This window comes from Ictidomys tridecemlineatus, chromosome 4, assembly GCF_052094955.1.
Source record: "Ictidomys tridecemlineatus isolate mIctTri1 chromosome 4, mIctTri1.hap1, whole genome shotgun sequence".
Taxonomy (NCBI): domain Eukaryota; kingdom Metazoa; phylum Chordata; class Mammalia; order Rodentia; family Sciuridae; genus Ictidomys; species Ictidomys tridecemlineatus.
Window position 1 is genome coordinate 128,967,980 of NC_135480.1, and position 27,520 is coordinate 128,995,499.

The 27,520-nt window shown below is 34.0% G+C and overlaps 2 protein-coding genes across 8 annotated transcripts in view; one reads left to right on the forward strand and one right to left on the reverse strand.

Annotated features, from left to right (window-relative positions):
- Kif27 (kinesin family member 27) overlaps positions 1-27,086 on the forward strand; it is a 91,505-nt gene extending 64,419 nt beyond the window's left edge. For 3 of the 7 annotated variants that reach the window (XM_040285624.2, XM_078047408.1, XM_040285626.2), the window contains 6 exons: positions 6,182-6,397; positions 13,058-13,264; positions 15,187-15,385; positions 16,718-16,753; positions 17,678-17,842; positions 24,098-27,086. In XM_040285624.2, the coding sequence (XP_040141558.1) occupies positions 6,182-6,397; positions 13,058-13,264; positions 15,187-15,385; positions 16,718-16,753; positions 17,678-17,842; positions 24,098-24,582 (1,308 nt within the window). In that variant the 3' untranslated portion in view covers positions 24,583-27,086. The remainder of the gene's footprint in view (positions 1-6,181; positions 6,398-13,057; positions 13,265-15,186; positions 15,386-16,717; positions 16,754-17,677; positions 17,843-24,097) is intronic. The other 4 variants (XM_005340914.5, XM_040285627.2, XM_078047407.1 and 1 more) reach the window with 3 other exon arrangements.
- LOC120889777 (uncharacterized) overlaps positions 1,290-27,520 on the reverse strand; it is a 50,535-nt gene continuing 24,304 nt past the window's right edge. Inside the window, exons 4-6 of the mRNA XM_078044966.1 lie at positions 16,180-16,308; positions 11,293-11,381; positions 1,290-8,281 (exon numbers count right to left, since the gene is read on the reverse strand). The gene's annotated coding sequence lies outside the window, so the exon portion shown is untranslated. The remainder of the gene's footprint in view (positions 8,282-11,292; positions 11,382-16,179; positions 16,309-27,520) is intronic.

Consider the following 27,520-nt stretch of genomic DNA (forward strand, 5'->3'; position numbering starts at 1 on the left):
TAGTTTGCTACTTATCCAAATGACCTTCACCAAAATATGTTGCAATTTTAGAGTAAAATGTTCAATGTTATTTGAAAATCTGATTTATCATTAACTTTTTTATTGTAGTAAAATAATACTAAACATGAAATTTACCATTTTAACCACTTTTAAGTATACAGTTCAGTGGTATTAATTACATCTTCAATGTTGTAGGACCATCATCACTATTTCCAAAATTTAATTCCCCCAAACAGCAGTTCTGTAACCATTAAGTTCACCTCCTTCCAGTCCCTGGTAATCTCTATTAGTAGCTTTAGTGGATGTTTTAAATAAAGCATACCATTTGATGTTTGATAGCGAACTTTAATAATTTGGAAAAATAGTCTTGAAATCTCTAGTTGCTACTACTACTCAAAGTTAGGGTTTTGCAAGTTTCCTATAAAAGAAAGATTTTGTATAATGAAGATTTATTTACTTTTTTAATTTATAAAGATTTTGAGGACCTTTATAAAAAATTTTCCTGTAGGACTTGGATTTTATAAGCTAGTTAAGTAGTTTTATTAATGAATTTGCCTCCGTTTCAACTTTGAATGATTGCAGGACTAGAACTATATTTTTTTAACCTACTGATACATATTTTTAACAATAGCATTTTTAAATGAAGGTGGCTTGCCCAGACCTGAAGAAGACCTATTACCTTTACCTCCAGTTAGTTTTGGGTCTAGGGTCAGTCTACACACTCACTCATGAAACAGACTTCCTCTATTAGACTTCCTTTCAGTGAGCATCTAGGCCAGTAGGATATGAGTTGGTGGTGTTTAACCTCTCCACATTGATATAAGAGGTTAGTAATGGGGACCTGTACTTACCTCTGCTTAGTGCTCCATTTCCCAGTCTATGTTGAAATAGCTTTTAGCCTCAGGCCACTCAACACAAGATTAGGGTGGCTCTTCCAGCCAGCCTGCTTGTTTGTACTATATCCAAGTTTAACTTGCTAAACCTGGCTTTCAGGGTCAAATTGTAAAATCTATTTCTCCAAACATGAAAATAATAGGGAAAGATTAACAAATTAAAATCTCAGGTGAGTAATGGAAGAAAATTACTTGGCTTTTTATGATATGTTCTGTATCACAAAAGAGAAGGGAAATTTAAAAAGGAGAAAGAAAATATTTTCCCTAAAATAAGTTTACTTCACAAATGAAAACATCTATTTTCTATTTTCAGTGAGATGTAATATTTAGGAAACAAGAACATTCTGAGATAAGTAGGAAGTATAATAAATGAAAGCCACAATAAAGTAAAACAAAAATTTTTAAATTTGTTTTAATGAAACAGAAGAGAAGCTTGTGACTGTTAGTCTGTTGCATTGTTTTCTGAACAAAAGGAATAAAAAGATTACATCTTTTCCAGTAGTTATAAGAGTTGATTATAGTGACTGGGGTTGTAGCTCAGTGGTAGAGAGTTTGCCTAGCATGTGTGAGGCACTGAGTTCAATCCTTAGCACCACATAAAAATAATAAAATAAAGGTACTGCGTTCATCTACAACTAAAAAAAATATATTAAAAAAGAAAAGGCTTAATTATATGCATTTCAGACAATGAACATGTTGGACTGTACACATACATATTACCCCACTAAAATGACAGAAAGGAAATATATGCACATTATACACAAATTTAATTCAAAATAGATCATCCAGTACTGGCAGGATTGTAAAATAATGCAGGTACTTTGGATAACCATCTTGTAGTTCCTCAGAAGGTTAAACATTAGAGGTAATATATGACCCAGAAATTCCACTCCTAGGTGTATAAATGAAAGCATATATCCATATATAATCTCAAATGTAAATGTTCATATCAACATCATTCATAACAGCTAAAAATGAAAACAATACAGGTGTTCATCATCTGCTGAATGTATAAACAATCTGTGATCTATTCATACAATGGATTATTATTTGACAACTTATAGTAATTAATCAGTGATGCCAGCTATAACATGAATGAACCTTAAAAACACACTGTGAGAACCCTAAAGAAAGAAATCAAAGACGACCTTGGATAGTCAGAATTAATATTATCAAAGTGACCATACTACCAAAAGCACTATACAGATTTAATGCAATTCCAATCAACATCCCAATGACATTTCTCATAGAAATAGAAAAAGCAATCATGAAATTCATCTGGAAAAATAAGAGACCCAGAATAGCTAAAGCAGTCCTTAATAGGAAGAAAGAAGTAGTTGGCATCATTATACCAGACCTTAAACTATACTATAGAGCAATAGTAACAAAAACAGCATGGTAATGGCGCCAAAATAGACTAGTAGATCATTGGTACAGAATAGAGGACACAGAGACTAACCCACAAAATTACAATGATCTTTTATTAGACAATGGTGCCAAGAATATACATTAGAGAAAAGATAGCCTCTTCAACAAATGGTGCTGGGAAAACTGAAAATCCATATGCAACAAAATGAGATTAAACCCATCTCTCTCACCATGCACAAAACTCAAAAAGGATCAAGGACTTAGGAACACAACCAGCGACCCTGTGTCTAATAGAAGAAAATGTAAGCCCTAGTCTCTATCATGTGGGATTAGGCCCCAGCTCCCTTAATAAGACTCCTTTGGCGCAAGAATTAAAATCAAGAATCAATAAATGAGATGAACTCAAACTAAAAAGTTTCTTCTCAGCAGAAGAAACAATCTGTGAGATGAATAGAGAGCCTACATCTTGGGAGCAAATCTTTTACCCCTCACACATCAGATAGAGCACTAATCCCTAGGGTATATAAAGAACTTAAAAAGCTAAGCACTAAAAAATCAAATAACCCAATAAATAAATGGGCCAACGACCTGAACTTCTCAGAAGATGATATATAATCAATCAACAAATATATGAAAAAATGTTCATCATTGCTAGCAATTGCAAATCAAAATTACTCTAAAATTTCATCTCACTCCAGTCAGAATACCAGCTATTATGAAAACAAGCAACAATAAGTGTTGGTGAGGATGTGGGGAAAAGATACACTCATACATTGCTGGTGGGACTGCAAATTGGTGAAGCCAATATAGAAAGTAATATGGAGATTTCTTGGAAAATTTGGAATGGAACCACATTTAACTCAGCTATCCCTCTTCTGGGCCTATACCCAAAGGACTTAAAAACAGAATACCACAGGGACATAGCCACATCAATGTTTATAGCAGCACAAGTCACAATAGCTAAACTGTGGAACCAACCTAGGTGCCCTTCATCAGATGAATGGATTAAAAAAATGTGGCATATATACACAATGGAATATTACTCAGCAATAAAAGAGAATAAAATCATGGCATTTGCAGGTAAATGGATGGAGTTAGGGAAGATAATGCTAAGTGAAATTAACCAATCCCAAAAAACCAAATGCTGAATGTTTTCTCTGATATAAGGAGGCTGATTCATAGTGGGGTAAGGGAGGAGGAGCTTGGGAGGAATAGATGAGCTTTAGTTAGGATAGAGGGATGGGAGGGAAAGGGAGGGGGTATAGAGTTAGAAATGATGGTGGAATGTGATAGAGATCATCCAAAGTACATGTATAAAGTCACAAATTGGTGTGAATATATGTTGTATACAATAAGAAATATGAAAAATTGTGCTGTATTTGTGTAATAAGAATTGTAATGCATTCTTATTACACTTTAAAAAAAAAAACACTATGAGTGAAATTCACCTGTCATAATAGACCACCATTGTATAATATCATTTATATCAATTATTCAGTATAGGTAATTCCATAGAGATAGAAAGTAGAATAGTGCTGGGGCTGGGGATGTGGCTTAAACAGTAGCACACTTGCCTGGCACACGCAGGGCGCTGGGTTCGATCCTCAGCACCACATAAAAATGTGTTGTGTCCACCAAAAACTAAAAATTAAATATTAAAAAATTCTCTCTCTCTCTCTTTAAAAAACAAAAAACAAAGTAGAATAGTGGTTGTCTGGGTTGGTAAGGGACTAGGGAGGAAATGAAATAACTATCAATGGGTATGGAGTTTGTTTTGGAGGGGATAATGAAAAATTTTTAAAATTGATTATGGTTGTAAAACTGCATTTACTAAAACCAATTTATACACATTAAATTGATGAGAATAGTATGGCATGTGAATTATATCTCATTAAAGCTGATATTCAGAAGAAAGCTGTAAAGAAAGTAGAGGAGTACCAGAGAACAAGAATTAAAAAAAAAAAAAAGTCTGTTAGATGCAAAGCAGATAGATGAGTGGTTACTGTCTTAGTAGAACAGAAGATTGAAGTACATAGAAAGAGGAGCACAAATGAGGGCCAAGCATATCAACTGTATTAGAATGTAATTCACATATAACATCAAATGAATGGGCTGAGATTTTCACAAGGCTGAAGTGAGGCACAGGCTAGAAACAGGGTATAGTGAAGGAACGTATTCTTTTTTGCCCTGGGACAATATGATTTATTTTCTGAAGATTGAACCAGACCCAGCAAAGGGGCAGGATCAATCAGAATACTCAAAACAGGGAACAAATGAAAGTCTACATATGAATTCTGAGACATGCATTTCCTGACCCTCACTGGATCCCCAAATGCTGGTAGTATACTTTCCAGTGGGAGATCAGGAGGATAAAGGCCCCAGACAAATTGTTTCTGGACAAAAGGGGTCTGAAAAGATTTCCTGATAAGTTTGATCAAATGAAGAGTGTAGAGAGGAATTTTATACTTTTATTGAAGAAGAATTAGTTGTAAGGTAAAAAAATTATATCAAATAGAAGTATGATCATTTTAATATTAGTTCAGCTGTGAACTAATAGCCATGAGGTCATAATCAAGTTAATGATAGTCACAAAGTCATAAAAGGTAATCAAATATTGATTTAACTCAGAGCTGTAATATAACTTATATTGGGAGAAGAAGTAAAGAAGAGGAGGTGTAAAGAGTATTAAATTCCATAATATACAGACAGTAGGCAATATCTAAAATTGATGTTATTTAGAAATATGGACATAAACATAAAAAATTGTTGAAGGAGGCTGTTTCTGGGGAGTGGGCCACAGGTAAAAGATTGGGACAAAGCACTACCTTTTCAAAATGATAAATTTTTTCATAGTATATACATGTGTATATTATAAACCATATGGCAGCAGTATGTGTGTGTTTACATATGTATCTATATCTGTATATATGTATATATACATAAAAATTACCATGATAAAAATATTTCACAAGTTATCTTGAATTAATCTATAATAAACATCTCCATAAATCTGACCAGATTTCTCCATATTTTCTGATCAGAATAAAATAAGAATAAAAACAAATTGTCAGGGTTATACAAAATTACATACAAGAGGAAGTGAGGGGTAAGGGAAGAATAATACAAGTGGAAGAAATGTTTTACAGTAGAGGGGGTTGAGAGAGAAGAGGGGAGGGGAGGGGAGGGGAAGGGGGATAGTAGAGGATAGGATAGAGAGCAGAATTCATCAGACACTAGAATGGCAATATGTAAATCAATGGAAATGTAATTGATGTAACTGATGTGATTCAGCAATCTGTATACGGGGTAAAACTGGGAGTTCATAACCCTTTTGAATCAAACTGTGAAATATGATATATCAAGAAAGATGTAATGTTTTGAATGACCAACAATAAAATAAATAAATAAAATAAGCCAAAAAAAACCCAACAACAAAAAAACAAATTGTACGTTACCCATACATCAAATCTCAACCTCTAGGAAATTGTAGCAATTCTACAATATAAGAAGCTAAGAAAGGGCTAGGGTTGTGGCTCAGTGGTAGAGTGCTCGCCTAACATGTGTGAGGCCCTGGGTTCAATCCTCAGCACCATATAAAAATAAATAAACAAAATAAAGGTATTGTGTCCAGCTAAAAAATAAGTATTAAAAAAAAGAAACTAAGAAAGAAAAGTTCAATTAAGAAAATAATAAAAAGGAAAAACACTAGCCAAGGTAATCTTGGTAATAAATTCATTTTTTTTAAGGCATTCAACTTAAGATTTTAGATAATGACCTTCCAAAAGAAATCCATGGGAGAAAATAATAATGTGAAAGCTAAAAATGCGTTCATTAAGTAATTTCTCTGTTTTTCCTACTTTATAAGTAGTGTGGATTTCTGGTAACTGTTTTTGGGATATCTGGGGGTTGTGTCTTTTTAGGCCTTAAACACAGATAGTTTGAAAATATCAAGTCGCTTGAATTTGTTGGACCAAGAGTTATGTGAAAAGAGTATTCAACTCCAGAGCAGCTCAGCTGAGGAGAAAATAAGGATTTCAGAACAAGTTCAAGCCCTCCAGAAAGAAAAGGATCAGCTCCAGAGTCGAAGAAACAGTGTGGATGAAAAAGTTAAAAATGGTAGAGTGTTATCACCCAACGTAAGTCAGTATTCTTTGGAACTGGAAGTGCTGTATGATGATGAATGACTTGGGTGATTTCCTTGTTCTCTTACAATCATAAAAATGATAAATCTGGTAAACATTGCTTTCTTGAGACTTTGTCAGCTTTAATGAGTTCATCTGGCATCTGTTTGGCACCATAAATCATGCTTGACTAGAAACAGATGTTCTTATATAGTGTTCCATGAATGTGTCCCTTCCTGCCATTGCCAGGCATTAGGAAATTATATTGTCCTTGAGTGTGACCTTTTCAGCTGGGGTTTTTCATCTGAAATCACAGAACAAAGAATATGATTTGAGGGACTCTTTTCTCAGTTGTTCCAAGAAGGGCACCTGCCTTCTCTCTATGAATGTAAATGATAATATGACCTTAAGGGTTAATTCTTACAGATATGTTAATAATGAATCCCACTATTAGGGAAGTAATTAATCCAACTTATATATAAATTATAATGCATCAAAAAAATTTTAAAAATAAAAAGAAATAAAAACAAAGGTTAATTTTTTCCATGGAAGCTTGGTTGAGAAAGGACTGATGTTTGAGAGCATATTCTACACTATGTCTGAACAAATAGAGAAATTCAAATCCTAGTAAAATATCTTTTGTTATAGTTTTTATTTAGGAGAACATATGACTCCTCTCACCTCCATTTTAAGAACTATATAAAGATGATTCATTCATTGGCTATCAAATTGTCAAGGACTATGTATTTTAATTTATTATCTTTTTTTTCATAGTATGGTGAGAATTGAACCCTATCAGTTGACTAAATCCCCATTTTTTTTATTTTTTATTTTGAGACAGGGTCTCACTAAGGCTGGCTTCAAACTTCGGACTTGAAAATATCAAGTCTTGCCTTAGTCTCTCAAATAGCTAGGATTATAGGCATGTCCCACCATACCCAGCCAGACTAACATCTTTTTAAAAAATTTTATTTCAGTTGATATGATCCCTGTACTTTACTTTATTGGACAGAGGTGAATTTTTGAGCCTGATTTTCACTGCAGTTGTTTATATATATATATAGATGGACACAATATCTTTATTATTATTTATTTATTTATATGTGGTGCTGAGGATCGAACCCAGGGCCCCATGTGTGCAAGGCAAGCGCTTTATCACTGAGCTACAACCCCAGCCCTGCAATTGTTTTTTTTTAAAATATTTTTTTAGTTGTAGATGACATGATAACTTTTTTATTTATTTATTTTTATGTGATGCTGAGGATCAAAACCAGTGCCTCACATGTGCTAGGTGAACACTCTACCACTGAGCCACAACACCAGTCATCTGCAATTACTTATTATTTATGTCCTGTGATTATCAAAGCAAGAGAAAATTATATTAAGTTGCTGGAAATTACATGCTTTGTTGACTTTTGTCATGTTTTAGATTGGAGGCAAGAAAGAGGAAGTAAGGGGACTAGTGAAGAAGAAACAGGAGAAAGGGCAGCATGAAATTAGACTATTGTTCACTGAATTGATGCAAGTAATTAAAACTAACTTGATTGGAGGAATATTATCTACTTCTACTGCCCTGTTTTATAACTTACCTTAGGTAGCTATGCAGAGGCTCACAGAACCTAGCTGTCCTCCTAAGCAGTTATATTGGAGCCCTAGATTTGAAAGTGTGAGAGCAAAGTATGCAGCAAAACATTAAGTATATAAGGAATTTTGCTGATCCACGGCTGCTAGTGGGCCCATGAAGGAAATAAGAAAAGTAGAAAGTATCATGCTTCCCTTGAGAAATTCATGAAGAGATGGGGATGTGGCTCAAGTGGTAGCGCGCTCACCTGGCATGCGTGCGGCCCGGGTTCAATCCTCAGCACCACATACAGACAAAGATGCTGTGTCTGCCAAATACTGAAAAATAAATATTAAAGTTCTGTCTCTCTCTCCCTCTTTCTCACTCTCTCTCACTCTTTCTTTAAAAAAAAAAAAAAGAAAAGAAAAGAAAAATTCTCCAGAGGTAGAAATGTTAAAACTCCAAAGAACATTAAAAAAGCATGTTATGGATAACGTAGTTAAGCTATCCTCATTACATTATTTATGCAAAGCAGTGCAGTGATGGTTTGTGAGAAGATGGAGTAAGGCAGTCTTGGTGGATTTGAGCTGGATTATTAAAAAAACATGACGTGGGCTGGGGCTGTAGCTCGGTGGTAGAGCACTTGCCTAGCACATGTGAGGCACTGGGTTTGATCCTCAGTACCTGGTAAAAATAAATAAACAAACTAAGGTATTGTGTCCACCTACAACTTAAAAAACAAACAAACAAACAAAACATGACATGTACTATGAGATATAAGACAGAAGTCCAGTTTAGACAGAACATTGTTAAATAAGACACAGTGATGAGAATAGGCAAATTATGTTTGGAGAAGAGTAGAGGTCTCTTATCAAGAAACATTGAGGCTTCTATTTCATGTGAAGTTCTGAAACAAAACTTTTATGGATCTGTGGTGAAAATATAGCACCATACATAATACCTGATTAGCAGCTATTCTGGATTAGTTTGAGGGAGTGATGAGCCTCCCACAATTGTTAGGGTTCCATTTAGTCTTGAGAACTCCTGTATACTTTTCCCTTGCATGGTGGTTCTCCTTAGTTTAGCTCTGAAGTTGGCTCTGCTCTTACCACTATTTGAAAATCAAGATTAATATTCCCAAATAGATCTGCCAGTAGGAGATGACTAGAAACATAAGATTTTTAAAGTAACACAAGACTAGTAAAATCTAGGTGGAATGATTTGCTATCTTGATGTCTTTAAACTTACTTAAAATTATTTTCTCTTTCCACAATAAATTAAAATGTTTTTTCTAATTGTATTACTTTACTAATAGATCACTGTATTAAGAGAGGATTACCTAACAATTTACTAAGGACAGATCACGTCCCCTTTTTTTTTTTATGAAATTCAGAAACTAAAATTTTAAAAAAAGAATATTTGAACTCGTTTATTCTGTTTTATTTAATGCATATTTATTTTTCTCATTCTTATTTACAAATGAATAAATATTATATTTATTCTACATGAATCCAGTGTGCAATTATCAAATCAGTATAATTAGCATTTACATCTCAAATATTATAATATCTCCTCTAGTTATTTTCAAATTGATAATAAATTATTGTAGGCTAAGTATCATACCGTGATCTAAGGAAACTTACAACTAATTCCCATATCTAACTGTATTGTGGTATCTGTTAGTCAACTCTCCTACTTACCCTTCCTAACATACAGTGACAGGTACTGTATGATCAGTTTTCAGTTTCCACAAATGAATGTTAATGTTCAATATTTTTCTTTCTGTGCCTTGCGTATTTAATAGTCATCTAGTTCCATCCATGTTGCTGCAGATGACAGGATAAACTCCAGTTTTCTTTCTTTATGATAGCAAGGATTGAACTCAGGAGCACTTAACCACTGAACCCCAGCCCCAAGCCCTTTTTAAAAAATATTTGATTTAGAGATAGGGTCTTGCTAAGTTGTTAGAGCTGGCTTTGAACTTGAGATCCTCCTGCCTCAGCCCCGTGAGTTGCTGGGATTACAAGCAGGCACCACGACACCTGGCAACTCCAGTTTTTTTTTTTTCTCTCTCTCTCTTTTTTTGGGGGGCGGGGTTTGAAGGACATTCTTTTTTTATTATTTATTTATTTATTTGAAACTCCAGTTTTCTAATAGTACAGAGCTATTTGTTGCCTACTAAGTAAGTGGGATCCAGGAAGAAAATATAAGAATTATTATGTTTATTTAATCTTTTAAACATTCAATTTCATGTTTTATGCTTAGAACATTTGTTAATTTATAGAGAAAGATACATATATCAGTGCTTACTCAAAAGTTTTTGTTAGCTTTTTGTTTTATTTTCTGCTGATAGGGATGTGTAATCCAGAATGTTTGCAGACCACTACTTTAGGTCCTTATTGCTTGTCTCTGAACTAGCAGCAACAGCATCACATGGGGGAGCCTCTTTGAAGTACAGATCCTCAGGCCACACCCAAATCTGCTGAATCAGAGTTTGAATTGTAACAGAGTTCTTGTTGTTCATTAAAGTTTGAAAAGCAGTGTACTTTGTAAAGCACAGTTAACTTTTAGTAATTTGTGGTTTGTGTTGTGGTAAATTTTTCATCCCAGAAGAGTTTCCCATGGTCATTTATCTTGTCAACCAACCTACGTCTTTGCTAAATTAGAAAAAACCACCACTTATAAGCTGTTGGTTCAGTAGAGTGGGCTATCCTCACATCTTTGAAGTCATACTTTATATGAAGTCAATACTTTATATTAGCTCTGCATTTTCTTAGTTCCAAAACCAGAAACTAAATTTATACTAAATTGTCCACAGCTATGTGTACAGGCAAACAATCTTTAACATTTGTATTTGGTAAAATATAATCACAGTATAAATTTTAAAATCCAATATATTCTTTGGATAATTCACTCTTAAAATTATGTTTTATGCCTAGAACATTCGTTTAATTTATAGAGAAAGATACATATTTCAGTGCTTACTCAAAAGTTTCATTATTTGGGCTGGGGCTGTAGCTCAGTGGTAGAGTGCCTGCCTAGCAAGCATGAGGCACTGGGTTCGATCCTCAGCACCACATAAAAATAAATAAAATAAAGGCATTCTCTCCATCTATAACTACAAAAAAAAAACATTTTAAAAAAGTTTCATTATTTAAAGTTTTTTTATCTTAAAAAGGTGAATATTATTTGTTCCTTTTGGAACAATTATGAAATCATTGAATTCCTGATGGTTAGTGATTGCAAAGAGAAAGAGAATATTGAAAATTTTTTTTCCAGAAGAGTTTATAAAATGGGCTTTTAAAAATAAGTATTATCCAACCTCCCACTAGACTACGTTATTACATACCTGTTTCTTGAATTTCCTAAAATGAAGTTCCAGAAGTCACTCTATCCTTTGGTAGACCGGAAATATTCACATTATTTTCCTTTGTCATGCTGGGGGGTAGAGTAGGAAAAAACAGCCAAAGACATATGAAAATATAATTTTCCTCTCCATTAACTCATTCAGGAGACACTTTCAGAGTTTAAACTATGTGGTAGGTACTATGCTCACAGTAAGGATACAAGTATAGGACAATCTGCCATCTGGAATTTAGTTTATGAAATTTGACCTCTACAACAGTATAGGAATACAGGAACATATCCAGGTCTCACAAATCTCACATAATTTCTTATCAGAAATATGTATTCCCTCCACTTCCAATAACATGTATTTGGATAGTTCAAAGAACTGGATAATTTTCATACAGGGAGTCATTGTTTTATTTTTTTCCTACAAAGGAAATTTTCTCTGATACATGAAAAAATATCATACACTTCCACCATTTTTTTTTTCAGGGAGGAGGAGTACGAGGGAGTGAACTCAGGAATATTTGACCACTGAGCCACATCCCCAACCCTATTTTGTATTTTATTTAAAGACTGGGTCTCATTAAGATGTTTAGCACCTTGCTTTTGCTGAGGCTATCTTTGAACTCTTAATCTCTCAGCCTCCAGAGCCGCTGGGATTATAGGTGTGCACTGGCTGCTCTCACTATTTTTAATGCCTGTATTTTTCATAGGCATCTTATGAAATGTTTCATGTCCTTACATCTTTAGTACCTTTGTTAAGCCATACTATTATTTTCCCTCCAGAGACTTTCCTTTGATATCCTAATTCTTTTTCAGAACTAGGAATTGAACTCAGGGCCCTGCCCATGCTAGGCAAGTACTCTACCACTGAGCTAATCCCCAATTATTCCTAGTTCTTAATAATTTATTCTAAATTTACTTCTTATTTCTCTCCTAGCAGTATATTATTTTAAAAGGTCATTAGAGGGACAACAAGGGTCTCTAGATCTCATTAGTGACAATATATATAAATTGCAACTGTAGGAATGGTGGAGGAAGATGACAGAACTGCTAATTCTGTGGACTGAGGCCTTCCAGTTTATTCCTTTGATTAGATGATTTGCGTTTGTTGTATGACCTTGGAATGTTATAGTACTCACCTAAACAATTCCATTTTATTATACAAGATTTACTGTAAAGACTCAATGATTATATGTTTTATATACATGCACACACACATACACAGTATCGTATGGCATAACAAAACTCAAACATTCTTATTATTATGGGGGAGGGGTACTGGGTATTGAACTCAGGGGCACTTGAACATTGAGCCACATCCCCAACACTATTTTGTATTTTATTTAGAGACAGGGTCTCACTGAGTTGCTTAGCACCTCACTTTTGCTGAGGCTGGTTTTAAACTCGTGATCCTCCTGTCTCAGCCTCCTGAGCCACTGGGATTACAGGTTGTGCTACCATACTCCACTCAAACATTATTTTATTAAAATATAGTAAAACGGCTGGGGTTGTGGCTCAGTGGTAGAGCGCTCGCCTAGCATGTGCAAGTCCCTGGGTTCGATCTTCAGCACCACATAAAAATAAATAAATAATGGTATTGTGTCCAACTACAACTAAAAAATAAATATTTCTAAAAATATATAGTAAAAGAGTAGTAATGTGCATTAAACTCAAATTGCATAGTAAGATCTGAGTATATGACAAAGTCCAGGTTTTAGTATTTCATTTTAAATGAGTGATTTCTGTTGTATTATATCTAGGAAGAACATGTTCTTTTCCAGCTTGAAGAAGGAATTGAAGCTTTGGAAGCTGCAATCGAATACAAGAATGAAAGTATCCAGAGTCGCCAGAATTTGCTTAGAGCATCACTCCAAAATCTTTCTCATAGTGAAGCAAATGTTTTGGAAAAATTAAGTTGCCTGAATCCTGTTGAAATTAGAGCTATTCTTTTCAGATATTTCAATAAGGTATTGTTTTGGAAGAACAGTATTTATCTTATCAATAGGGGTCAAGATGTTCCCCATATTTATGTTGAATTTTTAAAGAAACTGAAAGACTGAAAGATTTGATGGTGTAATTACATACTTAAGCATGTTTTCTCTTTATACTACTGAATGTTGTCATCTGAAACTTTGTGATTATCCAAATTTGTAAGCCTACCTTTGTGAGGTGCTTATAGTTGTAGGGCCTTTCAATAGAAGGCCTCTTTGATATAGTTTTAAAAACCAAACTTCCTTATTATTTTTTGGTTCCAGATTTGGATGTTGCTATGCAGCATTCCTGAAAAATAAAGGTCTCTCCGAGTTTTAGTTCCTTCAATGCTATAGGGCAAGGTAAACCTGTACTTTCTTGAATAATGTGTGAGTTGAAACGGAGATGAAGTGATGCATCAATGGCAAAGACAATAATAGATTTTATTAACCTGAATGTGCTTAAATCAATTAAAATATTTTATATGAATCGGACAGTTTAGTGATCCAGAGGTGTTTCATAGCATTCAGAACCATCACATCATTTCTCTAATATCTTTTTCACTTAAGATATATATTACAGGGGTAGGGATATAGCTCAGTGGTAGAGCACTTGCCTAGCATGCACAAGGTCCTGGGTTTAAATCTCCAGAGATGCAAAACAAAAAATTAAAAATAAATAAATACTTAGTATGGCAGGTTAGATAATTCTTGTCTCTGAAAAGTCTGTCCAGTTTATGGGAATATCAGATAGTTGGTGAACACAAAACGTTGAAGTTTTTAAAAGTTCTAATTGTATGAAATAAAGATGAAAATGTTATATACAATCTCTTTGTGGATAATCAGTCAGTAGTAAACTATTGTTACTGATGAGAGTGCATTCTATTTTTGCGTGTTTGGAGGGCAGAAAATAATGGAGGACTGTCCTAGGCTACCCTTGAAGCAAAGAGTTTTTACCCCAAGATACTCTAGCCAAGATCAGTGGATTTTCTGATCCTTTGTAGAAATAGTATTGTTCTGGTGAGGATGTCATTAAATTATCAACAAGTTCTATGATACTAACGTTGTGTCTTAAGTATTTTTACTTCATATCAAAAAAGAACCCAACAGATGATATACAAGCTTGAAACTGAATTTCTTTGTTTATAGTTTAAAAATTCTGCCACTTATTTCTAACATCCATTTTGGGGTTAAAGTAGGGAATTAAAAAGTTTTGAAGGGGTGATTATTAGAAAGACGTAATAAAATGAGGAGCTGGGGATGTGGCTCAAGCGGTAGCACGCTCGCCTGGCATGTGTGCGGCCCGGGTCCAATCCTCAGCACCACATACAAACAAAGATGTTGTGTCTGCCGAAAACTAGAAAATAAATATTAAAAAAAAGTAAAAAAATAAAATGAAAGCATTACCAATTCAGAATTTTGACACATTTAAAAGACTGTTAGATTACTTTTAAAAAAAATTTTTAGTTGTCAGTGGACTTTCATTTTTTCTTTTTTTAATTTATCTGTGGTGCTGAGAATTGAACCCAGTGCCTCACACATGTTAGGCAATTGTTGTACCACTGTGTTATGACCCCAGCCCAACTATTATATTATTTTGTGGATATGTTATAAAGTAGTTGCCTAGGGACCCAGTATGTTTCAGGAAGCACTTAAAATGTGGAGATTAAAGAAGCTCATCTTTTTTTAAAAAAAACATTGTTTTTTAGTTGTTGATGGACCTTTATTTATTTATATGTGGTGCTGAGAATTGAACCCAGTACCCACACATGCCAAGCAAGTGTGCTACCACTGAGACATGCCCCAGCCCCAAAGAAGCTCATCTTTATGAAACCCAAGAAAAGTAGATTAATCTATTGGGTTAGGCTATCTAAATCACACTTAAAAAGTAAAAAAAAAAAAAAAAATGTCTTTGGTAGGTGGTTAATTTGCGAGAAGCTGAACGAAAACAACAATTACAAAATGAAGAAATTAAAATGAAGGTTCTGGAACGGGATAATACGGTTCGTGAGTTGGAATCTGCATTGGAACATCTGAAATTGCAATGTGACCGGAGACTGACACTCCAGCAAAAGGAACATGAGCAAAAGGTGCAACTGCTATTACGTCATTTCAAAGGTAACTCTTCTTTTTGTCAGTTGTATAAAGGTGATGGGGGAATATTTAAGAAGGAAAATGAGACAGAACTTATTTCTTAATAGTCCACTGTATAAGCAGTTACTACTTGCACAAATTTTTGCCCTTTACCTGTTTTGGTACTATGTTTCGGGATAGCTGAAGCTGATACGAGGCTATTCATGCTTGAAATGCCATCCCTTCTGCTTGCCCCATTAGGGCACACCACAATCCTATTTGTTTTTGGTTTAGTTTTTATGTTGAAATGTGGAGATTTTGTCTGGCTTTTAAGTGTAGAGTTAAAATTTTTCTATCTCCTAGGAATATAGTACTATGATACTTTAATTATTTTACTTTCACAAAATTAAAGTGATAGGTTTTGTCACATTCTTAGTTATATTTCTTGTAATTTTCAGTTGATGGTAAAATTTTATGCATTAAGGTTATGTATCCTAGGTCAAAACTAGACTACTATTGATAGGCACAGTTATCAATGAGTATCTGTTCAACTGTCATCTCTGATGCAAAAAGAAAGCTATCATAGCCAGGCATAAGGTGTACACCTGTAATCTCAGCGACTCCCGAGGGGGTGAGGCAGGAGATCACAAGGTCAAGACCAGCCTTAGCAATTTAGCAAGGCCTTAAGCAATTTAGTGAGACCCAATCTCCAAGTAAAAAATAAAAAGAATTGGGAATGTGGCTCAGTGGTAAAGCACTCTGGGTTCAGTTCCCAGTACAAAAAAAGAAGAAAAAGGAAGAAAGAAAAAAGCTGTCCCAAAAAGTGGACTTCACATTACCTGGGTATATGGCCAGTATACAAACAGCTGCCATGGCAACAAAATCACTGCCAGGTGATAATGTTACTGTTCTTGAGTCTCATGAATCCACAGCTGAAAATAGGTCAAAAGGGATCTGGAAGAAGTAACCTGAGGAAGAAGAAAATTGGAGAACATTTGAATTTAAGTGTTGAGGCAGCTTAGCTTGAAATTAATTCTATAATTGTTAATTAGCAACCAATTGACTAATGACAGGATTTCCTTGGCAGGATCCCAACATAATTATTGCATTCAAACATGCTCTCCTTACCTTAATTTAGTTCTGTTGTCTCTAAAAGTGATGTGTGTAGAAAATTTTAAAGTGTCAAGGATTATACATCAAAAGTTCATGCCATAGTCAAATAAAGACATTTTAAAAATCATTCATTTCTATAACTACAAGTTTTTCATAACAAAGTTGTAACTAAAAATGTTAACAATTTGTGAGTTTTCTAATTTCAGCTGGATTAGATATAAGTTCATACTTCATGGAGATTTTTTTTTTTTTTCTTTTTTGCAGTGCTGGGGATCAAACTCAGGGCCTCATGCATGCTAGGCAAGTGCTGTACCATTTAGCTACATCCCCAGCCCTACTTTCTGTGGATTCTGATTTATGATATCATTAAGCAATTGTTACAACAAGATAAACTATACAAGCATACTTAAATAAAATTTTAGGAAACAGCTGATATTAACAAAAACAAATAGTAGGACCATTTTATAAATATGTCTCCTGAATAAATCCAAAAGTATGTATCTTCTGAAAGCAGTATACTAGATTTTACTGTTCTAGAACAGTGTTAGACATTCACAAGTAGTAATTAGAGGCTTTAAGTTATATTTTGGCATAAACTAGAACTTATGCTGGCTATTTACCTTCTTTTTCTGTGATGTTTTCTTTTGTGATTTTATCTTTCTCTAGTCCCTTTTAACGGTTTGTGTGTGTGTGTGTGTGTGTGTGTGGGTGTGTGTGTGTGGGTGTGTGTGTGTGTGTGTGTGTGTGTGTGTGGGTGGGTGTGGGGTGGTGGTGGTGGTGGTGTTGGTGGGGTTTTTTTGGCTGTTAAGGCAAAAAAAAAAAATGTTTCTTAGGGCCTCTTAAGACTTTCCATATAACCACAATGTCTGATATAAACTTTAAGATATTAATGCAGCTTGTGGACAGAGTTCCAAAAGTGAACTTTTTATAGGAAACACCTACTTCTTCTGTTCTAGGGATAAGTCTTGTTAATATGAACTGCAAAAAAATGCAAACTTATAAACATATAGTTAGAGGTTGTTGAGGGTAGGGTGGAGAAAAAGATTAAGGGCTCAGTCTTTTTAAAAAATGTTATGGGCAGAAGAATCCAAATTGTAACTGAAAACAAATCTAAAGTAAAGTAATAGATATGTGACCCTTTAAAGATAGTTTGGGGCTAAGTTAAAATATAATTTTGAATCATTTATTTAAAACTAAGTATAATTATTAATTTTTGCTTTATAGAACAAGATGGAGAAAGCATTATAGAAACTTTTAAAACATATGAAGATAAAATTCAGCAATTGGAAAAAGATCTTTATTTCTATAAGAAAACCAGCAGGGATCTTAAGAAGAAACTTAAAGAACTGACACGGGAAGCATTTCAGTGGCAACTAGCATTGTCAGAACGTAAGACGAGTTACTTGTCATGCAAACACTGTTTTTCTAGCATTTGGTGAGATCATGCCGATTTCCCCATGACTGGGTTATTTAGGATGAGACATTTAACTTCTCTTTGTCTCTCTGGACAAAACTAGTTTTTTCACCATGTATAAGACCGAACCCCATGAGAAGTGAAAGAATGAATGAAAGAACACATACGTATGTGTAAAGAGATAGTCATTTTTAAAATTTATTTTTTTCCAGCTGTCAAAGGTTTATTCATCATGGAGAACATTTAGAACATTTAGATCACGTTTGATGTGGCTGAATGAAGTAATATTTCAAAGGGACATATTAACTCCAAATAAAGGTTGCTACAGATAATCTTGTGGAGTATAAATGCTGGAGTTAATTCTTTAATGGATTGATGAATCTCTGAAATACAGTTATCAGCTGCAAAGTAAATGGTGTCTATATAACTACTCATTTTACTTCAAGAACTGTTTGTATATTGCCACTACAAACTCCTTATTTTTCTTAACAGTTGAGGAGTGCAACTATCTAAAATATTTTTAAAAATGTAAAATACATATATATATATATATATATATATATATATATATTTTTTTTTTTGCAGTGCTGGGGATTCAACACAGGGCCTGTAAACTAAACTATAAACTATAAAATAATACCCATTAAAACTGTGGGAAGCAATTTTTTTTTTGTACCCAGAATTGAACCCAGAGATGCTTAACCATTGAACCATATCCCAGTCCTTTTTTATATATAATTTAGACACAGAGTCTCACTGAGTTGCTTAGGGGCTCACTAAATTGCTGAGGCTGCTTTGAACTCATCCTCCTTCTGCCTCAGCTTCCTGAGCCACTTGGATTACAGGCATGCACCACCTTGATTGTTTATTGATTGCATTGTGCCATTGTTTATAGTCCTTAACTCACTTAATCCTTAAAGTAACCCTGTAATTTAAGATAGCTGTCATTTTCCTGTTTTATGGTAAATTAAGCCTTCCATTATCATAAAAAATATGTATAATACAATGGATAATACAAAAAGTAAAGTTAAAAGTGTGTGTATTCTAAGATAAATCAAGGCTTTTTATATACTGGCCTTTTTGGAAATTAAAAAAATTAATAAAACCCATTGTTGAGATAAAGATGTTTCTTTGCATAGTTATATGTAGATAAGTAGAATTAGCACCTTCATGAATGAAATTATCAAACATGACAAAAATATTCTGTAAAAAGAAATGCTATGAAGGTAATATATTGCTATGATTAAAATATACCCTCAAGTCAGCAAAATAAAGAGGAGTCAATATTTCTAAAATAACAGTCTATATTTTATAAAAGAAATATTCTGCTTTGGAGCATATTCTAACAATTTAAGAATGGTTGATGAAAAGTTGGCTTTAAAACCTTTTAGGAAGGGGCTGGGGTTATGGCTCAGCTATAGAGTGCTCACCTAGCACGTGCGAGTCCCTGGGTTCAATCCTCAGCACCACATAAAAATTAATAAATAAAATAAAGGTATTGGGTTCCAACTACAATTTAAAAAATTTTTTTTTAAAATAAAACCTTTTAGGAAGAGGAGAGAAAGGGGGAAATACTGGGGAATTAATTGGAATAAATTATGTTGTAGGCATACATGAATAGGTCACAATGAGCCCCTATATATAATTATAAAGCACTAATTTCAGTAATAGACCTAATTTGTACCTTTAAATGAAATTGCTTAAAGATGGGCACAGAAGATGGGTTCAGTGAAAAAAATATATGCAATGAAAAGATATATGCTGGGCTGGGGTTGTAGCTCAGCAGTAGAGTACTCACCTAGCATGTGTGAGGCCCTGGATTCTATCCTCAGCACCACATAAAAATAAATTAAAAAATAAAGGTATTGTGTTCAACTACAACTAAAAAGTAAAATCATGAGTTCAAAGCCATCCTCAGCAAAAGCAAGGCACTAAGCAACTAAGTGAGACCCTGTCTATAAATACAAAATAGGGTTGGGATGTGGTTCAGTGGCTGAGTGCCCCTGAGTTCAATCCCTGGTTCCCCCCCCCCCCCGAAAAAGAGAGAGAGAGAGAGAAAGAGAAAGAGAGACAGAGACAGAGATACAGAGAGATATGATACAAACATACAAATCCTTTTAAGGAGACTAAACTTTCTGATTCTTAATGTAGTAGTACAGAGGTGCTTATTTATACAACTCATTACTTAAAAACAATGCCTGAAATATGTAACTAAAACTTTCACTTGAAATATTACTTGCAAAAAATTAAAAAGTGCCAGGTGCACATGCCTCTAATTCCAGGTTCCTAGAAGACTGAGATAGGAATATTTTAAGTTCCAGGCCAGTCTGGGCAACGTAGCAAGACTTTGTCTCAAAATAACATTGTTAAAAAGGGTTGGAGGGCTGGGGATGTGGCTCAAGCGGTAGCGTGCTCGCCAGGCATGCGTGCGGCCCGGGTTCGATCCTCAGCACCACATACCAACAAAGATGTTGTGTCCGCCGAGAACTAAAAAAAAATAAATATTAAAAAAAATTCTCTCTCTCTCTCACTCTCTCTTTTAAAAAAAAGGGTTGGAGATGTAGCTCAGAAGGAGAACACTCCTGGCTTCATTCTCCAGTACTGAAAAAAATTTTCTTAAAAGTAAACAGATATTAAATAACAAAGAAAAAGCAATTAACATAAAACCATTTTAGCCTTTTAAAAAACCCACTCTGTAGCTAAGTGGTAGCTTATCATGTACAAGGTGCTTACAATGTACATGACCCTGGGTTCAATCCCCATCACTTAAACAAAGGAATCTCACCCACTTTCAATTTTTTTAAAATATATTTTATTAGTTGTAGATGGACACAATATGTTTATATTATTTATTTATTTTTATGTGGTGCTGAGGATCGAACTCAGTGCCTCATACATGCTAGGCAAGTGTTCTCTCACTGAGCCACAGACCCATCCCCCACTTTCAATTTTGAGATAACTGAAATTAGACTTCTGGTTTGTAAATGGCCCATGTTTATACTCCTGAGTCTACTAGACATTTTTTCTAAAAAATGACAGAGTGGTATGGTGGTACACAGATTTCAGAAACCTTGATTCTCGTTCTGTTTTTTTTTTTTTTTTTGTAGTTATAGATGGACAGAATGCCTTTATTTTATCTGTTTATTTTTATGTGGTACTGAGGATCGAACTCAGTGCCTTATGCATGCTAGGCAAGTACTCTGCGGGCTGAGCTACAGCCCCAGCCCCCCTCATTCTATCTTTTAAGGAAACAATAAAAAGCTAAAATAAAGTTGAATAATCTTGGGGAGGTGCAAAATGCAACACACACCTATCTAACACACACCTATCTGACCAACTTGCCCAAGAAGTCTAGTCTTGATAATAATGTTGAACATATTATTTTGCTAATTTGCCATTCTACCTAAAAAAATTTTAAATACTGTTTTTGGCTATAACATGTCATTATATAACATTGTCATTTTAGAAATTTTTGAAAATGCAGAAAACAAATCATCCATAAATCTACCTACATTTTAGCATAATTATTTTCTTATTTTCATCATGTTTTAAAAATAGTTTCAGTGATGTGAAGTATAGAGCTTATGTTATATCCTATCTCAAGATATAATTTTATAACATTAAATGAAGTCTATTTGAATTATAACATATAGTAATTGAAATATATCAAATTCTGAGTTCCCTGAAATGTCTTCTTTTTATTTTTTTGAGACATGCTCTTGCTATATTGCCTAACCTGGCCTTAAACTTATGGGCTTAAGTATTTCCCCTGGGCTCAAGCAATCCTATTGCCTCAGCCTGCAGAATAACTGGGACTACAGGCATAAACCACTGTACCCCACTTTTAGTTCACTGGTTTTAATAGTAGTCTCTGTTGTCTGCCTATGAGACTTATATTTATCTTCTTTTAACTTTTTTCCAAATACAAAAATTAATTTTAAGTAAAATATCTTGGTCAATTGTTGGTCATAGTTATGATATTAATATGTTTTTTAACATACTTTGAGGATAAAATTTTATATGGCCACTCAGTATTTCCACTTCCACTTAAGTATTTAATACCATTCTTGTACCAATTTAAATCACTATCAAACTATATATAAGATAAGGAATCCTGGGCTGGGGTTGTAGCTCAATGGTAGAGTACTTGCCTAGCATTTGTGAGGCACTGGGTTTGATTCTCAGCCCACATATAAATAAATAGATAGATAGATAGATAGATAGATAAAGGTCTATCAATAACTAAAAAAATATATTTAAAAAAAAACAAGCTAGGTTTCCTTTTTTTTGGGGGGGGGGCAACGCTGGGAATCAAATCTTGAGCCTCAAGCATACTAGGCAAGTGCTCTACCATTGAACTATACCCCCATCCCTTAAATCTTAACATCTACTAGTTGTGTGAACTTGGGAAAATTAATCTCTCCCTAGTTTTGCTTCTTCATTTTTAAATGGGAAACTTAAACTTGCAAGTGGGAAATTTCCTATTATAAAGAATCCAAATGAACCTGAGAGTGAGCCTCTGCAATGGGCCCATTTCTGCTCTTTCACATAAAATCTTTACAAGTAAAATGACACTCTGAGTTGGGCAGCAGAATTTTTTAAAGCTTCTTGGTAACCCTAATGTGCAACATTAGAGTTTGGGGCCACTATCTATGATCAACTTGTTATCTGCTCTAGTTCCATTTGAGGATCTATGTCATTTATTAGTTCAGGTTTTTTGTTTTTGAGGGACTTCAAAACCTGAAAAATCAATGTTTTAAACCAAGGCTACAAGCTAGAATGCCTATAGGAACCAGGAATCCAAAGAGAATTAGAGGGCTTTACAGTTGTCATCTATATGAGTAGGGACAATTTTTCAGCTACTGTTGCTATGCAGAAATTCTTAGCTCTTCTAATTTTTGTAGAAAAGTTGAAAATCTATACTTTATATGAAACTCTAATTTTAAAATTTTGTATCAAGAATTATTAACATTAAAGACCAAATAAAATGTATCTGGGGGTCAGATTTGAATTGGGGTCTGTCACTATGCAACTTTGTCTTCAAAGAACTAAAAGTATATTAAGTATGTATTGTCATATGTTGAAGTTTGCATTCATCATATTAGATTTAGTACCTATATGTATTTCTCTTAAGCAAGTTTTGTCTTTGATGATAGATGTTATGATTTGACGATTTCTAAGCTTTGATCTCTTCACTTCTTTTTTAAAATTTGTTTTAATTAGTTATACATGACAGTATGATACATGGCACTGTGATACATTTTATATAAATGGAGTATAATTTCTAATTTTTCTGGTTGTACATAATACAGAATCCCACTGGTCGTGTAGTCATATATGTACATAGGGTAATAATGTCTTATTCATTCTACTGTCCTTCCTACCCCCTTACTCCCTCCCCTCCCTTCACTCCCCTCTACCTAAAGTAACTCTGTTTTTCCCTAGTCCCCCCCACACACACACCTTTATTGTGCGTTAGCATCTGCATATCAGAGAAAAAAACTTTGCCTTTTGTTTTTTGAGATTGGCTTATTTCACTTACTATGATATTCTCTAGTGCCATCCATTTACCAGCAAATGCCATAAATTCATTCTTTTTTAAAGCTGAATAATATTCCATTGTGTATGTATACCACATTTTCTTTATCCATTAATCTGTTGAAGGACACCTAGGTTGGTTCTAAGTTTAGCTATTGTGAGTTGAGCTTCTATAAACATTGATTTTAAGTCCTTTGGGTATAAACCAAGGAGTAGGATAGCTGGGTCTTTTCACTTACTTCTAATCACTCATTCCAGTGGTTGTTCCTTACTGAGAGGGTATACTGTCATCTTCATTTCCATGGTGGAAGTTGTGGCACACAACCCTGAGGACATTTGGATATCTGAACCTTTCTGTCCAAAGACCAGCTTTTTATACATTTAATGCCAAGTCCCTGAAGTATGCCTCCAGGGACAGAGGCTGGATTTGAAATTTTCACTTGGCTGGATTTGAAATTTTCTAGCAACAAGCTAAGCAGAGGGCAGGAATGGAAACACAAATAGAGAGATTCCAAGTTTTCCCGGGAATAAGTGGAATAATTAATACTCACACATTGTGTGTCTAAAAAAAACATTAAACAAACAGCAAGCATAGTGAGAAATATTAATGTAGTTATGTTAGGATATTATGATTAAAATACCTGATTTGAAGGAAATGATCTCTGAATTTTTGGTTTTGGGATTATTTTTAGATCATGATGCTGGAGATGGAGTCCTGAACCCTGAAGAGGCAGGTGTGATTTCAGAAGAATTAAAATGGGCATCCAGAACTGAAAGTATGAAATTAAGTGCAAGAGAAAGAGAAGTAAACAGTTCTTCAAGCAGTTTAAGAACACAACCAAATTCCCAAAAACTTTGGGAAGATACCCCAGAGTTACCTTCTATTTTTAGCTCTTTAGCACCGTCTAGTGGGCAACTGTTAAGCAATGATGATAAAACAGAAACAGATGAATATCAGTTTACAAAATCTCACAGTCGACCATCATCCCAAATTCAGCCAGTGGGAAATGTGGAACAGCTTCATGGTATCACACCTGTAAAATTGTGTCGTAAAGAATTACGTCAGATTTCTGCCTTGGAACTATCATTACGACGTTCCAGTCTTGGAGTTGGGGTTGGATCAATGACTGCTGATTCCATTGAAGTGTCTAGGAAACCTAGTGACTTAAAAACTTAGTCATTTAACGATAGACATTTTAATATAGTAGATATGTAAAAAGATTCCTTTCTCTAACTTGTTAAAAGTAAAGCTCAAGCTCATTGGTTCTTCTGAAGATAAAGGAAGAATGGGAGGATTGTATATTTTGGGGAGTTTTAATTTACATTTCCACAATAATTAAATAAACACATTTTACAATACTTGATAACACTTAAATATTCCCACTTACAAATATACTTCAATTTTTTTCAGGCATATTTTATTTGTTTTTTATTTTCCAGGTATATTGGAAGAACAAAACTAATAGACTAAATTATCCTTCAAATGTATGCTATTATTTAATATAAAAGTGTATTATAAACATGTTATGATACAATAATCCTTAATATATTAATATAAAAATATATTGTTGTTTTTAAAAGATCCAGATAAATATTTCTTGTGTTAGAGAGGGAGTTACCTGCTGCATATGTTTTGGCACAGATGAAGTTTTTTGCCAAAATACAGTCTGTAGCCTAAGACAACCTGCCAGGTTTATGGACTAAAGTTGATTTTAGTGTCAGAGCCCACAGAAGTTAAGTGATCAGTCTTGATTTTTAAAAAACAATCTCTGTTGTTTTTCTAGAATTGTTGTCTGTTTATAGTGTTATATTATTGGTTTGCTAATATAATGAAATGTAAATTTTCATCTTTCTCCTGCCATGTGCATTTGACATGTCTTTTGTTTATGCTACCAAAATTGGGAGAAAAGATACAGTTACATGGAAGAGAGAGACAATGATAGAAGAATACAAAAACATTTATTTTAGCACTTTCAGGAAAAGAACATTGATTGTGACATATCTAGTCACATGGAGGCTGTTTTGGAAAGCCTGAAATGTAGTCAAAGGATCCTTAGCTAATTATCTGATGGGATTCAGTCTGAGACTTTTCTCTACAACCTACTTCATCAGGAGTTTCAAACAGGCAGACCAAACAACATTGGGACTGTAAATTTGTAAATGAAATTTTTGCTGCATTTTCTGTTTCAGCCTTTTTGTTCATCATGTTTAGAATTAAGAACTGAACAATTTATCCAACCAGTTCTTTTTCACCATATTTTTTTTTCATTATAGGCAACATTCCATTCTGATGACCTGCAGTATTATTTTGTTTCTTTTCCAAACTTTTACTTGTAATCCAAATTTGAGTTTCTTAGTTTAATTAATATTTGGGGACAGCAGTAACACCACCCTGACTCAATAGATGCCTACCCAATGAGAGTTACCCACTTCTTGTTGAATCCATTTTTTCTTATCTGATGCTGTTACAGACTTTTTTTGTATTTTACTCTGTGTTGTCCTGACCATCTCTCCCAAGATTCAAACTGTTACTCTGTGCCCACTTAAAGCTTTCTGCCTTTATCTAGTTGCTAGCTCTAGGGACTGGAGTTTTTTGTCCAATTTGCTAAATACCTGTTCCTCAGGAAAAGAAAGTCAACAAACTTCTAAATAAGTGAATAGTTTACCTCTTAAGCAAGGTACTAAAATTCATTTAAATTATGGGTTAAGTAGATTTCTGTGGACTTATCTGGAAACTGAACAGTTTATAACATTGGCCCAATGAAAAACTGTTCAAGTTTCAAACAATTAATTTACAAACTAACTTGGAAATTTTATTTTTACCAGAGGCTATTTGAAGTCTCACAAGTCTGTTTTTCAGCTAGTCTTCTTTTTGTTTGTATGATATATATAATGATTATATATATTATTATATATTTCAGTCTTATGGCAAAAGGCCAGTGCCTTCAACAAAGCATAGAATTATATGTTTATTAGTATATATATTAATGAAAGTTCTAATTATAAATTTCTTATAAGATTAATGTGCAATGCCTTAATTATAAATAATTTATCCTATAAGAATGTATTTTGATACTAGAATCCTGCTTTCCCAAGAAATTAGCACATGCTTGTTTTAACTATGAAAATAAAAACACATTTTCTCACTAACAAAGCAAGAAAAGCAGTGATTTGATTTGATAATGCACAAGTGAATCTGACTGTAAAGTAACAAAGATATGATTTTACCCCCTGCTTTGGTTAAATATATATCTTTTATATACTATGATAAAAATACTATTTATATACACATAAATAAAAAATAAGGTACCTCCCTTGGGGCAAATAAAATTATTTTTAATATACTTATAATAACTGGGTGCTGTGATACATACCCATAATCTCAGCAACTCACAGCAACTCAGAAGGTAGAAATGGGAGGATCATAGTACACGGATAGTCTCAGCAATTTAGCATGACCCCTGCCTCAAAATAAAAAGGTCTTGGGGATGTAGCTCAGTGGCACAGTGCCCTTGGTTTCAATCCCTGCTATGGCAATTATTTAATAAAATAAATATACATATTTAAAACAACCTGTATGCACACACAGCTATTAAGAACAGATTTTGCTCTCTTTTTGACATTAAACACTTTGTCACTATATTTGTATTTTTTGCATGTACATAAAATGTTTGTGCTTTTCTTGGTTCGTTATGTCCTTTTATTCTCTACCTGTAACAGCATTGGAAAGGAAAACTATCTGCCTCTATAAAATATTAGTTCCTTCCCTAACTAGAGATTTACAGAGTTGGAGAATTCTAATAAGTATGGGAACAATTGATGGTGGAAACATTGATGAAAAAAATGTTTTTGTATTTTTTCTTTCTTTTTTTGTACTGAGTATTGAACCCAGGGGCATTTTACCATAAGTGATATCCCCGGCCCTTTTTGCTTTTTATTTTGAGGCAAGACCCTGCCTCAAAATAAAAAGCAAAGTTGTTCAAGTGGCCTTCAATTTATAATCCTCCTGCCTCAGCCTCCTGAGTTGCTGGGATTACAAGCATGTGCTTTTATTAATTTCTTATTTTGCAGTGTTTGGGCTAAATAAGCACTCTACCACTAAACTATACTCCTCA